The 14,396-nt window shown below is 40.3% G+C and overlaps 1 protein-coding gene across 3 annotated transcripts in view; it reads left to right on the top strand.

The window, feature by feature from the left end:
* Nucleotides 1–14,396, top strand: part of BRWD1 (bromodomain and WD repeat domain containing 1) — a 49,877-nt gene that overhangs the window by 20,702 nt on the left and 14,779 nt on the right. For all 3 annotated transcript variants that reach the window (XM_081004405.1, XM_081004406.1, XM_081004404.1), the window contains exons 18-31: nucleotides 666–851; nucleotides 1,279–1,462; nucleotides 1,975–2,068; nucleotides 2,859–2,999; nucleotides 5,577–5,662; nucleotides 6,515–6,707; nucleotides 7,681–7,779; nucleotides 8,378–8,485; nucleotides 9,806–9,930; nucleotides 10,020–10,102; nucleotides 10,516–10,627; nucleotides 11,382–11,443; nucleotides 12,784–12,939; nucleotides 13,173–13,293. In XM_081004405.1, coding sequence (XP_080860531.1) covers nucleotides 666–851; nucleotides 1,279–1,462; nucleotides 1,975–2,068; nucleotides 2,859–2,999; nucleotides 5,577–5,662; nucleotides 6,515–6,707; nucleotides 7,681–7,779; nucleotides 8,378–8,485; nucleotides 9,806–9,930; nucleotides 10,020–10,102; nucleotides 10,516–10,627; nucleotides 11,382–11,443; nucleotides 12,784–12,939; nucleotides 13,173–13,293 — 1,750 coding nt within the window. The remainder of the gene's footprint in view (nucleotides 1–665; nucleotides 852–1,278; nucleotides 1,463–1,974; nucleotides 2,069–2,858; nucleotides 3,000–5,576; nucleotides 5,663–6,514; nucleotides 6,708–7,680; nucleotides 7,780–8,377; nucleotides 8,486–9,805; nucleotides 9,931–10,019; nucleotides 10,103–10,515; nucleotides 10,628–11,381; nucleotides 11,444–12,783; nucleotides 12,940–13,172; nucleotides 13,294–14,396) is intronic.

Genomic DNA, 14,396 nt, shown 5'->3' with positions numbered 1-14,396 from the left:
GGCAGGTTTCTTCAAACTCTGCTCTCCAGATGTTTTGAGACTACAATTCCCATCATCCCTGACCACTGGTCCTGCTAGCTAGGGATCATGGGAGTTGTAGGCCAAAAACATCTGGAGGGCTGAGTTTGAGGAAGCCTGCTCTAGGGCGTTGAAGCTTTTCTGATGCAAACTCAAGAAATTCCAGTTCAAAACTCTCTGGAAAACCCATATCACTGCTTGAGATAGTTTTTCAAGTTCTGAAGTAGGCACCAATTTAGATTGCTCTCCAAAATTATAAGAAAAGGGGTTAAGTATGGCCAAGGATACTTTCTCCTGGCTTTCTTTTTAAACTAGTGCATATAAGTTCTAAACTGTGTTTTTGAACTTTGGAATGTAAAAAGCATTTTGGAGATTCTGGAAGGCACCTTCTAAGCAAGAGTCTTAAGGAGGAAATTGAGAGCTTTTAGCATCTCTAGATCCTAGCCATGGCTGCTAAAAAACTCCATTTCCCATTTATTCAGCAGAGTATTGACTGTTTCAGGATGACTGTGAGAGCAGGCAAAAAATCAACAACATAAAATGTAGAGGATTTTGTATTTTAAGAGATTGGTGAGAATGGGTTCAATATTCTGACAGTTGTTCTTAATTCTGAAATTGCTAAATGCGTGTGCTTTAAATTTCGTAAGGTGATGGAGAGGTCGTGGAGCAAGTAATAGGTCAACAAACTGCTGACCAGGAGGAACCGGCTCTGGAACCTAGCATACTTGATGGCATGATTAGACATTTACAACAACAGCAAGACCAAAGAATTGGTTCAGATCAAGACATGCTTCCACCTGGGCCACAAAATGGAGATGAAACAGCTAGAAGAGGTCAGTGCTTGCTTTGAAGATTAGAGGGAAATTATAAACTTTTGCTGCTTATTAGTATCTCTGACTTAAAACATACTGATGTATCACGGTATCACATTACAGGTCAAAAAGCCAATTTGGGACACCCATCTTGTCTCTCACAAAATGAGAAATATAGTGTCCATAGTGTCATCTCTTTTATATAACTTCCTCCCCTTTGAAACATGACTTGATGCCTATCATTACTGTTTACTCCACCTTTGGAAGTTATTAATGTCCAGCTAGAATGTGTAGATATTTTGTAGTAAATACATAAATCTCTTGGGTCATTCAGAAGAGTACTTGGTCTGAAATCTACCATTATTCAGTAGAAGATGCAACATGCCAAAGCTATTTGCTGCTGGAATGTTTTTACTGCGTGTATTTTATGAATATCTCTTTCCTTTAGATTTCCGGAGGCCAAGCTCTGATATCCAGTCCCCTCCTAATATTGGCCTGAGACGTAGTGGTCAAGTTGAAGGTGTGCGCCAGATGCACCAGAATGCTCCAAGGAGTCAGATCGCTACAGAAAGAGACCTCCAGGCTTGGAGACGGAGAGTAGTTGTTCCAGAAGTGACACCCAGTATATTTAGGTGTGCAGGCTTACTGAACTAAAGATTATTATGGAAGCAAGTTATAAGTATTCATACCTTTAATTGAAAATTTAGGCATTTGAGAAATATTTTTTCACTTGGTTTTAAAGTATCATTTCCTGAAGACATCATTTGATCAGCATAAACATACTGTTTCTGGTCTGTTTACTACCAGTTTATTCCCTTGCCATAACTTTAGAATCCAGTTCTCTTTAACCTTTCATGTTCATACTATTAACTCTAGATTAGAGCCTCTGGGCAGCAGCTATAACACTGCTGTTCTACATGCTACTTAGTTTTATTTGTTCTGCTTCTCATCCAGTCACTGCTGCCAAAGGCCAGCATTAATTGAAACGCTAGCCTGTCATTTTTACATAGCATAAAACTGGTGTATACATGCATCAGCTTTCCTTCAAACCAGAGTTAGCAACAGAACTGTATACTGTAAGTACTTTGCCTTTCACTGATGTGATTCTGCTTTGTCTGACAAGCGTTTAAAATGCGTTTTTCAGAAATCAAATGGAGTATAGGGTTGCAAAAGGAGAAGAAGAGAAACGCATATATACAATGGAACAAAAAAGGAAGTTATATCATTCATCAGAAAAGGTAGGAAATGTAAGATATAGAATGTCTTATGAGTAACATGAGGGTTCACAGGTTGTTACTCAGAGAAGAGATTTGAATGCAATAGAACTGTGTGCAAAGCTTGTTGTGTGACAGAGTTGCAGCAGTGGATGTATACATTATTTCCTCAAATCTCTTCTATGCTCTTAAATGACTTCTTCACATTGGAACCAGGAATAAACTGGAGTCCCTGGCATCTCCAGTTAGGACTGGGAAGGACACATATCTGGAACCCTAGAGAGCTGCTGCCAATCAGAGTAGGCAGTGCTGAGCTAGATGGACCATGGGTCTGATTCTGTCCAAGGCAGCTCCATCTGTTCTAATGTAGATACAATAAAAGAGAAAAGAAATGGTAGCACTCAAACACCTGAAGGACTGTTGCATAGGTTCCTTGTTTTTTGCTACCTTAGAGGACAGGAGTAGATGAAATTGACTTAAGTTACAGGGTAAATTTCAGTTGAATATTGGTAGAAGCTTTTGACACTGGTTCAGTGGAACCAGTTGCCTAGAAGGCTTGTAGGTTCTCCCATGCTAGAGGCCTTCAAGCAAATCCTGGACAGCCTTCTGTTGGGGGGGTGCCCTGACTATGGATTTCCTACATGAGCAACTGGCCAGACTAGATCACTACAAAGCGTCCTTTATGATACTGTGATTGTTTGAATGTTTTTTCATTTAGAATTTGACAGATTAGGTTCCTTGTATCTCCTTTCTAGTAATTTGTAATGCATACTTCCACCTCTAACTTGGCTCTTCTTTAATGGTCCTAATTCAGAGTGACTCAGAAGATTCACTGATACAATCCAAGAGAAGGCTTTATAGACGCAAATATGCTTCATATCAAGCACGGAATAAGATTGAACAATCTGATTCTTCTAGTGAAGATGGAGATGGAGGTTCAGGATTCATTGAACAGGTGACTGCTCCGATTTCATGTTAGTAATTAGAACTATCAGAAATTCTGATTTCCGTTTGTTTGTTTTCAAAGCCCTAGCTTTCTACGAGCAAAGGCAGGGTAGATACAATTAGTATCAATTAGATACAATTAGCAGAGCCCCCTTCAGTGCAGATAATAAGTAGGAAGCTGACATTTTAGTGATGCATTTTATTGTGTTGTACTAAGTGTCTGCGGACAGCGCTGGCTCCCGGCCTATAGAGTGAGATGAGCGCACAACCCTAGAGTCTGGCAAGACTGGCCCGTACGGGCAGGGGTACCTTTACCTTTTTATGTAATCAGTTCTTTCTTAAATATCGTTTTCTTTTGTTGTAGTTTTGTAAATCTTCAACCTCGTGGTGATATAAGAGAAAGAATGAACAACTCTAAATATTTTCCCTTTTTTTTTTTAAAAAGATATTTATTGAGATTTTCAAAATGTTACAAAAAATTAAAAAAAATAAAATAGAAGCAGAAGAGAGTACAAAGAATAAAAATAATTAACAAAGTAGAAAAAAAGAAGAAAAAAAACCAACCCCTTCCCACCATGTAAGAAAAAATTCCAAATGAGAAAAAAATGACAGAAAAAAAGAAGAATGCAAAAATCACAAAACTTTAAAAACATTTAAAAACAAATTCATTATTTTCAAATCCTTAACTGTCATTGCCTTCTTTCTTAGACCTCCTCCTCCTCCCTTTCTTTGTATCCTAGTTATTAATTATCCCAGCAAATCCTTGACCTTATCTTTCTATAATAAAATAAACCTTAACACTTAAAACTTAAATCTTATCCTTACCAACTTCTCATAATCATAATATTCTTTCATAATTCTTTAAACATCTTTGCTAAAGCCAAGTAATTTCATTCCAACATTTTCCTATCATTCACCAATTTTATAAAACAGTTCTAATAGTAGAAAAAAGAGGTATAAACAGATCCAATCTTCATCCAGCGTCCCTTCCTCCTGGTTCCGGGTTTTGTCAGTCCTTATTCCCGTCAATCTAGCCCATTAACCTGGCAACCTTATGTCCGAGGCCCTCAAGTCTCTTCCATGACCCTTCCGCGGCCCTTCTTCATATTTGTAACTGTATTTTCCCTTGTCTCTTGCTCGTGGTAACTCCAGCTTGACAATGTTTTTAACCCTTCTCAACAGATCAGCCCCTTTTCCATGTTCAACAATGAATTCCATGTAGTATTTAAAAGCATGTTTCAAAAGCCCTCCAAAATTGAGAGCCCCCACAGTCCCAAACATCTCACGGCCCTTTGCCATATTTGAAAAGTCCAAAGATCCCAGCATAGGGGGGGTCAATCCAGCCCCCCATTTCCAAACCAAGCCAAACTTTTCCTTTCCAGATATGGCTTTTTCCAAGTTCATTTGTCAAATCCAAAAAATCATATTCCTGTTGGGCCTGTTCTGTCAAGACACACTCCTGATTTAAGTCCTGAGTGGGCTCCACATATTTTCCCACTGTCTGTTCAAAGTTTCCCACTGCCTGTTCAAAATTTCTAGTCGAAGTCGCCATCCAATTCATCTTCTCGTGTAATTGTTCCAGTAGATCGTTTGTTTTATAGAGAGCATACAACAAGGCTTCTGAATACATTGTCCCACAAGGTCAGATACTTGTTCCCACGGTTGTAATCTGTAACAGCTGTCGACTCCCTGGAGTTAGTTACAGTTTCACAGTTACAATTTCACAGACTCCCCCTAGGGGGAAGACTTCTATTTATTCTTGCAACAAAGTTCCCTTTTTTAAGATACTTTGTCCATATATAATCCTTTAAAATGTGAAAGGGAACAGTGGAATCACTAGGTTTCTCTTCTTTTAGCCATCTGTCAAAAACACTTGTCTTTGGTTAATGAACTTCACACGTCAGTCCTGACAGCCCGCTCCAGGATCAGGACGGAGGAAAGTTACTTCACTTTAAAGTCACTTTAAACAGTCCAAAAAGACCCCCCCCTTCTCCTGCTGTCGAAGGGGGGTTCCACAATTTTAAATGGTGAAATCCAATCTTTTAAAAGCGATTTTCTGAGCTCTAGTTTAAGTTGCCTTTGCTTTATTCTGTTTGCAAAAGAACGGAAGGATGACTTCCTGTTTAGACCTTCCCGTTCCGTACCAAATTCAAGTAAATTTTTAAAGTCCAATTCTTTCCTACTCGCAAGTCCTTATTTGATGTCCAATTGTTCAAAGTCTAAGTACTCACGGGTGCTTATTTTAAAGTCCAAATTGTCCCAGGAAAAAGGCAGCGCTCTCCGGCAACAGCTATGCGGCTTCGCTCCACGGAAATAGCAGTTGACTCACAGCACCGCGCCACTTCCCCCTCTTCACTTCGGAGCCCGTTAGTGGGTTCCTTAGCGGGTTGGGGGGGGCGCTAAAGGTGCCCGCCAAGTCCCATGGTCACAGGCTTCATCCACCTGTGATTTTTAAGTGGGTCCCCGCTTCGCCGTAGTGGAGAAGACCCGTTTTCCGCGGAGCTAGTCCCTCCAGTTCAGAGGGAGTCCGCCATTGCCAGTGGCGCCACCCCGGAAGTATATACCTATTTTCCCATTTTTAATCTAGGAGGCAGAAGAAAGTGATGGGATGAATTTGTCTTCCCATGAGGAAGAATGGAAGAGTGACAGCAGAACCAACAGTGATAGTTCCAGGTAAAATCGGTTTCAAGTATCAGTTTGTGATGTTTGTGAGCCTTGGCAAAACTAAATTTTTCCTTCTGAAAGTAACTTTTATTGGGGGGTGGAAATTATTTGTGATACAACTAGATGATGTGCTGGAAATAATGCTGTTTGGTGTTTAGCAGCAAATTAAAGTTTGAAAGGTACTAATTAAAATTAGTACTAATTTGAAAAGTCAAACTTCCCAGATTGTTAGATTTTAATTAGTACCTTGCAGTACAGTGGTACCTCTGGTTGCAAATGGGATCCATTCCGGAGCCCCATTCACAACATGAGCAGAACGCAACCCGCGGTTTGCGATTTGCCGCTTCTGTGCATGCACATGGCATAATTTTGAGTGTCTGCGCATGTGCAAGTGGCAAAACCTGGAAGTAACCCTTTCCGGTACTTCCGGGTCGCTGCGGGACGCAACCTGAAAATATTTAATCCGAAGCGTCTTTAACCCGAGGTATGACTGTAATATCAATGACACACCCTCTATACTGGGATGTTTCTGTGTACTCTGGTGGAAAAAGGGAGAGAGAGGCTATCTCTTCTGCAAACTGTGTTCAGAGCACCAGGAGATGTACTGCCAAGAAGAGGGGAGAAATTGCCACCTCTTTTAGAACTCTGTAGTTCCTCATTGTAGTTTGAATGTTTGAAATTCTATGTACGTGACTTTATAGTGTGCCAGTTACAGAACTACTGTTGAAATTAACATTAACAGTCAGCTCTGAATAATATCCAACAAACTTTAAAACTAGTTCAAGTGCAGTCAGTTCTGAGCTAGTAGAGATCTCTAACTTGGCTGTGTGTGTTTCCCCTCTCTCTCTTCCCCCCGCTCAGTGACTCTTCAAGTGAATATTCTGATTGGATTGCTGATGCAGGGATTAACCTGCAGCCTCCTGTAAGAAGCTCTCGGTGCAAAACTATTAAATACTGTAGTTCTTCTGAAGATGAAGTACCACTAGGAAAAATGTCTACGCGAAAGAGAAAGAAAAAAAGACGGAAAAAATACAAACCAAAACAGCATGAGGAGGTAGTGATTCTGGTTTTTGTCAGTTTTTAGATACACCCAATCAGTTAATGTGATTTAGATTTTTTCCATCCTTTGAAGACATTCTAAAAATTATTAGTGTATTTTTATGAATAGAAGAGCACAGGAGCATTTCAATCCATGACATGAACATTGTAATGTCCTTGTTGGTTCATAATGCTATTCCAAACCATGGCTTAGCTTGAACAAGGAAACATGCTTAAAGGTAATTGCAGCCCTATTTAAAGTGGACCTAGCCACAGTGATACAAACTTTGGTTACAGCCAGGTAACACTGCTGCAGGGATGAGGATCCTGCGGCTCTCCAGATGTCATTGGAGTCTTCCCATCAGCCTTAGCCAGATTGGCAAATGGTCAGGGTTGTTGGGGTTAAGTCCAGCAACAAGTTGGTTTGGAAAATTTACCTGGTGCAGAATGATACAGCCAGAGCACTTGTGGGAGCTGGATCTTGATATCTTATAAGACCTATTCTGTATCAGTTGGCTGTCGGTTCATTTCTGGGACCAATTCAAGAAGCAGCTTTTCGTCTTCTAAGTTCTAAACGATTTGAGACAACATTATCTGAAGCGTCACCTACATCTGTAAGAGCCTGCCTAAGCATTAAAATCAGGAGACCCTGCTTTCTGGTCTGCCTTTGAGACCTGTTAGATGGATGGAATAGAAGGGTTAGGGCTTGCCCTGCACCTTTGGCACTCCCTCTTCAGGGATTTGCAAATGACCTCATCTCTGTAAAAACTCTGAAGTCTCCTTTTTTCAAGGCTGTTTTTGGCTGAATTGTGCTGTACTTGGGGGAGGGGGGAATAATTAGCTGCTTATGGGGGTTTGTGTTTTGTTTTATTTTCATGTGACTTAGAAATTTGTAAGATGCCTTGAAAGACAGATTAAAAACCTTTTAAATAAATTAGCAGTCATAACGCTGTGTTATAATTTGGGTAATCCTTTATAATGATGCCCAGGTGAATGCACCCCAGCAGTCCTGGGAAGTTCAGCCTCCTGACTGGATAACAGATGTCAGACTCCGAAGGTCTCCTTTTGTTCCACAAATGGGTGATGAGGTAAGGGAATTTACACTGAATCTAAGCTTGATCTGGTAAAAGTAGCATAGCTAGCCTCAGTCCTGTGATTTGCTATGTCTTGGAAAAGTAGCCACCATCCACAAGTAGCAAGCTATTCTGTGGTGGTGCTCTCTTGTAAGGATTCTTTAGCTTTTAAAACTACAAAAAGGAGCAGCCACCTAAAAACAAAAGCAAAAAACAGAAAACAAGCTTGGATTGGGTACTAGCATGCCAGGCCACATGCCCAGCTTTCCCCATTCTGTCCTAAAGCGTTTCTGGACCTTGAGGCAGAAGCGACAGGTCTTGTTTGCATATACAGCTGATGTGAATAGCAGCATATCATAATTGGTCTTTGTGCTCAGCTTTATGCTGTGAATGGAAGGAGGAGAGTGTAGAAGTGGCTGGTTTCCTTTTCCCTCTTTCCATTCGACTTGGATGACTATGCAGTTTTGGCATGGGGGAATTGGTGAGTGAAACAGCCAGTGGGTAGCCAACCCCCTGTTAATGTAGCTAGCCTTGTAAGTAAATAGAGAAAATGTTTCTCAGTAAAATTAATTTTGAATTTCATTCACTGATTAAAAAAATTCATTTTTGTTAGGCGATATATTTTCGACAAGGCCATGAAGCCTACCTTGAAGCAGTGAGGAAAAGCAATATTTGTCAACTGAATCCTCAGAAGGAACCATGGAGAAAAATGGTTCTTAGGGTAAGACTGGTTCAGCATGGGTATTTGCATGCTACAAAGTACTTTACAATTCATCTCACTGGTCCCTTAAAGGAACCAGTAAAGTAGGCAAGGATGAGGCAGAGGTGAACCTAGTGAACTTCATACACTAGTTGTAGAGCCGGAAATGTTTCAGAAAAAGGGCAACCCAAATTATGAAAGGGTTGGAGTAGCTCCCTTCTTAGTAAAGGTTAGAATGTTTGGGGCTTTTTAGTTTATTGCTCAGGAAGATTTTGTTGCTTGAGCAAGCCTCAGCTGGAACCTGGAGTCCTTTATAGTCCTTCCTATCTGAGATGATACAATGGCCAACTTGGGCAGAGTCAGTCCAATTTCACAGCAAAATGAGAAGGCACTGCAGATCTGCTTTACCTAGAAGTAAGCCCCACTGAACTCTGTTGGATTTACTTTTGAGCACTCATGCACAGGTTGCACTATACGTCTTAAAATAGGTAGCCCTTTTGGCAAGGGGCCACTCAGTAACACGGTTACACAAATTTATGGTGTAACTGCACATTGAATATTGTTTACAGTTCTGGTCACCTCACTTAAAAAAAGACAATGTAGAGCTAGAGAAGGCCCAGAAAAGGGCAACCAGATGGATCAAGGGAGGTGATAATGTATATTTTAAAATCAATATAGGGAAAGTTTGATTAGGATCCAAAGAACCACAAGCAGAAAGGAAATGGCGGTGTTCCACTGCAAGGTGTAAAATAGTCCTTCCATAAGTGGAAAACACCTGCTGCACCTTTGGATTTAATATCATCTCTGCCTTCCATTTTCCCCTGAAGTACATTTATCTTAATCTGTTTATTTATAGAAACAGAATTATGCCTGTGCTTTTGAAATGGCAAAACGTAGCAAAGGATTGACCCTTAGGAAGCTTAAGCACTTGGAAATGACTATAGGTTACATAGTGTTTTGCTTCTAGGATTGGGGAAGGGCCATAGATCAGTAGAGCACCTGCTTTTCATGCAGAAGGTCAGTTTCAGTCCCTGAGATCTTCACGTAGGGCTGGGAGAGAATTCTAGAGAGCCACTGCCAGTCCTTGTAGATAGTAGTGAGCTAGATGGTATGACTCTGTTCCTATGATTTGAGTTTTGAATAAGTTGCCCAGTGGGAAATCTAGTAACATATACCTATCAAAAATCTAAACTTTGGGTTGTTGTTTTTTGTAAGGTTATGAACTGTCTGAAGTTTGTGTTATGCCCATTGCTGCTGGACTTTGTTTCTATTCACACTTCATATACTGTGAATAATTGCACTATTATTAATGGGATTCTTTATTATATGTCCATCTGTTAGGAACAAGAATTGGTAAAAATTGTTGGGATACATTATGAAGTTGGGCCTCCTACACTATGCTGCCTTAAGCTTACTCTTATGGATCATATTACAGGACAGCTTCTAGACAAATCATTTTCACTCAAGTATGTATTTTTTTCCCTTTTTTAAAAAAATTACATAATGCAGACAGTCTGTATACATTTGAAGACTAAGTTTTAATTTTTTCTCCTAGATACCATGATATGCCAGATGTTATTGACTTCCTTGTGTTAAGTCAGTTCCATGATGAAGCACGACAAAGGAACTGGCAACCTAGTAAGTCTATTTTTGTAATACTGCTGTACCCATGTGCCACCAAGCATTGAAACTAGGAAAAAATGAAAGACAATTTAGAACGATTCGCTAGCTGAATCATGGGGTGGTTTGTTGTTATGATTGTAATTTATTTCTTTATAACTGATAGGAATCGAATTTTAATGTTACAGGATCAATGATTTTTCAAACCTTGCAGTAGTGTTTGAATTCAAGAACTGTTATAGATAACGTTGATAGTCTACAGTTTAACCTGTGTTGGATCATGTGACTGTCTTATTGTGTTGTGATTGACCATTTGTATAGTGAATGAAACACAGTATTTTAATAGTCACATGTTGCATGTGCAATCCTAGACCAGTTTTTTAAAAAGTCAATGCGGAAGAATTGTATAGCATCTCATGTCTTTCCTACAGATGATCGCTTTCGTTCAATTATTGATGATGCCTGGTGGTTTGGAACAGTCCTGAGCCAAGAGCCATATCAGCCACAATACCCTGACAGCCCTTTTCAGTGTTACAGTGTTAAGTATGTGTTTTTAGTTTTTATTTTTTAAAAAAATGATATTTATTGAAAATTTTTAAAATTACAAAAAAAAGACAAAGCAGAGAAAGAAAAAAGAAAAAACAGAAAAGAGAAAAAAAACAAACCACATCCAACAATACAAATTCAGTTAAGTATGTGTTTTTAGCATGGTTACTTGAGTTTGATATTGAAGGTTGCCTTAAAAACAAAAGAGCATTTGTACCTTAACTACTGTTAATAATCTTTCGAAGGCATGTCAGTGTTTATAATGAACCTAAAGAGGCGGAGGAAAATGAACTCTTAAGTTTACCTTTTCCTTTTCTTCTTTGGCTTTTTGCATTGAGCAAGAATGTAGATGCAGAGGCAGGCCACAACACCAGCTTCCCAGCAGCAGTGTCACTGTCACTTATTAAGAGGGAGAAGGACTTGGAGGTTGGGGCTGTGCACGTATATCAGCAGAGCTCACCCAGTGCTCCCTGCAGTGCATCTGCACTGATGTTTGTGCGGAGGATGTAAGAGAAAAGGATTGTGACTCACTGAAGTTAAGAGTGGGAGGGTGCAGAGCAACATAAACAAGGAATTTTAAATATATTTTGTTGTTCCCTTTCTGTAATTCTTTCACCATGAGCAAGTTTCCTAAAATCTTTTACCTTAAAATATAACATTAAGTCTGATCATTCCTGGGGGTTATTTCTGTTTGAAAATTCCTTTACATATCTTTAAAATTTATTTTATTTTTGCTTATTTTTTTAAATAGATGGGACAATGGTGAAACTGAAAGACTTAGCCCATGGGACATGGAGCCTATTCCAGACAATGGTATACAAAAATCAAATTATGTCATTTTTTCTTGTTGAACAGACAGACAATAAATGGGTTAGGAGGTCAATAAACAATTGTGGGCTTGTGGGCTTTTGTTCTTCTGCTTCTACCCTTCGGGGAACATAGATGTGAGGGTTGGGCATTGCTAATTTTTCTGAAACCAGTGATTGAGATTCATGGGCACACCAGACACTTTTCATCCCTGAGAGAGGGTAATCCACAAAGTTATGCAGTGATGAGCCTGAAAACAAATGTGTGCATGAGTTTGCTGTGCTTGCAGGTATATTGTCACTAGATCTGGCTAGTAGATTTTGTGAAGGATCACTACTTGTCAGCATGTGTGCTTATCCACGAATCTACAGGCAGGAAGATTTCCTGTCTAAACTAAAGATTGGCATATTTGCTCAAGATGGAGCTCCACCAGTAGTTATGCTTTGCAATTATTTAGCAGTTAAGCAGGTTTTGTTTCAATAGCCAGATTTATTATACATAGGCTAGAGCAGGGGTGCCCAAACCTTTTTCAAATTTGGCCAGATTTGATGAAATGAACATATGTGAAGGCCGACCAAAGTTGATTGAACTTTTTTTTTAGGATTTTACTCCAGGACATATAATGCCACAGGCGGCCTTATTTTACTTTTTATTTTACCTTATTTTACTTACCTAAGTAACAGATAATTGGACACTGATGTGTTGCTTTGCCCTTTAAGCAAGTAGGCAGCTTACATTTTAGCTGTTGCCTCTATACTGTAAAAAGGTAAAGGTACCCCTGCCCGTACGGGCCAGTCTTGCCAGATTCTAGGGTTGTGCGCTCATCTCACTCTATAGGCCGGGAGCCAGCGCTGTCCGCAGACACTTCCGGGTCACGTGGCCAGCGTGACAAGCTGCATCTGGCGAGCCAGCGCAGCACACGGAACGCCGTTTACCTTCCCGCTGGTAAGCGGTCCCTATTTATCTACTTGCACCTGGGGGTGCTTTCGAACTGCTAGGTTGGCAGGCGCTGGGACCGAACGACGGGAGCGCACCCCGCCGCGGGGATTCGAACCGCCGACCATGCGATCGGCAAGTCCTAGGCGCTGTGTACCTAGTCTTAAAACAAAGGACCCGTTGAAATATTTACAGAACTCCAGATCTAATTTGGACACCTCTTTTAAGGGAATTGATGTTGATAGATCTGAACCTGGATATTCAGTGAACAAAAATCAAACTTACATTATTGTCACGTGCCTGGCTACCTCTGACTTTAAAAGTTTGTATCATAAGAAGTGTAATTTAATGAACTTACTGCATTTTGTTTTGTTCGCCTAATGTCTCCTGTATTGCTTGAAAATAACTAGTTGATCAGCCTGTGGAACTGGGAGCTAGTGTTTCTGTGACTGCTGAAGAGATGGCAAAATTATTATACAAACCTCAAAAGGGAGAATGGCAGGGGAAATCCCAGAGTGAAGAATGTGAACGGATTATCCGTGGAATTGATCAGCTTTTGACACTAGGTATGTATCTAGAAATCTGGTACCTTTTTCCCATCATGTTTGTGTAGTGGATTAAAAACTTTGGATTCATACTGCAAATACTCAGACTGTGTTCCTGGCTGACAAGTTTTCTAAAAGGTTGCTTAATCTGTTTTTAATTTCTGAAGGACTGTATGTAAATCCATGATGTATGTAAATTGAATACATTAATTTAGATGCTTCAACTCTTGTTGTTATTTATTTATTTATTACAGATATTTCAGCAGCATTTGCTGGCCCAGTTGATCTGAATAGGTATCCAAAGTACAGTACAGTAATAGCTTATCCAACAGACCTTTGGACTATCAGAATGAGACTTGTCAACAGGTTTTACAGGTTGGTCTGAGACTGCACTAGAAGGATGATAGCATATCCGTCTTATAAAATTGCTGAAAAGTTAAACCACATGTAATATTGCATATTTTGGAAATCCTTGGTACGCTCCTTTGCTGAGGTACAGTTCAGATGAGGCAACATTATAACTTCAATAGGAATTGGATGTTTACTATCCTTAAAATATGGCAGACTTTTGGTTTAGCTGCAATACCACAGTTTTCAATATTTCTAAATAGCTTTTAGTTACCTACGCATTTAGAATTTAGCATAATATACGTAGTTCACCTCTTACGCAAGGGTTAGGTTCCGGAGGTCCAAGTGCATGCACAAAAACAAGTAAAGCCAGGAAGCCCTGGAAAAGGGCTCTCTGCAAGGTGGATGGCTTCCCTGGCCTTGGGAAAGTGATGCAAGAGCTCTAGGACTCTGCAAGAACCCTTGCTCCGCCTTCCTAAAGCCAGGTAAGCCTGCAATCACAGAATTGTGTGGGATAGGTGGGGAAGGGGAAACATGGAGAGTCTACCCACCCATGCAAAGCTGTGATTGGATAAGATGCAGGTTACCTAAATACAGATGCCTGACTGGATCTTTCCTTTCTAACACAGTGAGAAATAAGCTGTACATGGGAGGGATTTTCTGGTGGCTTGAGTGAAGATAGGGTCACAGTTGTACTATCAAGAAATAGTGGATACAGAATATGTAACTGTGATAAAAGTAAGCGCAGGGTAGGTGGTGATGGAAATTGGAAATAATACCTTCAGGAGGTTTAAAAGTGTGAAGTGTGAATGACACTAATGCACTTTTGCATGAAATGATCATTGTTAAAGAAATTACTACCATATTTTTTGCACCATAACACTCACTTTTTTCCTCCTAGAAAGTAAGGGGAAATGTCTGTGCGTGTTATGGAGGGAATGCCTATGGGTGGCGTGGGGAATCTGCTGCAGTCGTGAGCAGAGGATCCATGGTTCCCCTTCCTTCCCTCCTCCGTGGCTCGCTTTGAAACAGCAAAGCGGGAGAAGAGCCGCTGAGTGGGGAGGAGAGAGGGACAGAGAGCCTGCTTCTTTAAAGGAGCAAAGCGGGAGAGGAGAGGAGCCGCTTACACG

Source organism: Podarcis pityusensis (assembly GCF_964106645.2).
Source record: "Podarcis pityusensis genome assembly, chromosome: 4".
Lineage (NCBI taxonomy): Eukaryota > Metazoa > Chordata > Lepidosauria > Squamata > Lacertidae > Podarcis > Podarcis pityusensis.
Note: the sequence above shows the minus strand (reverse complement) of the source record. Positions and strands in the feature narration are given on the sequence as shown.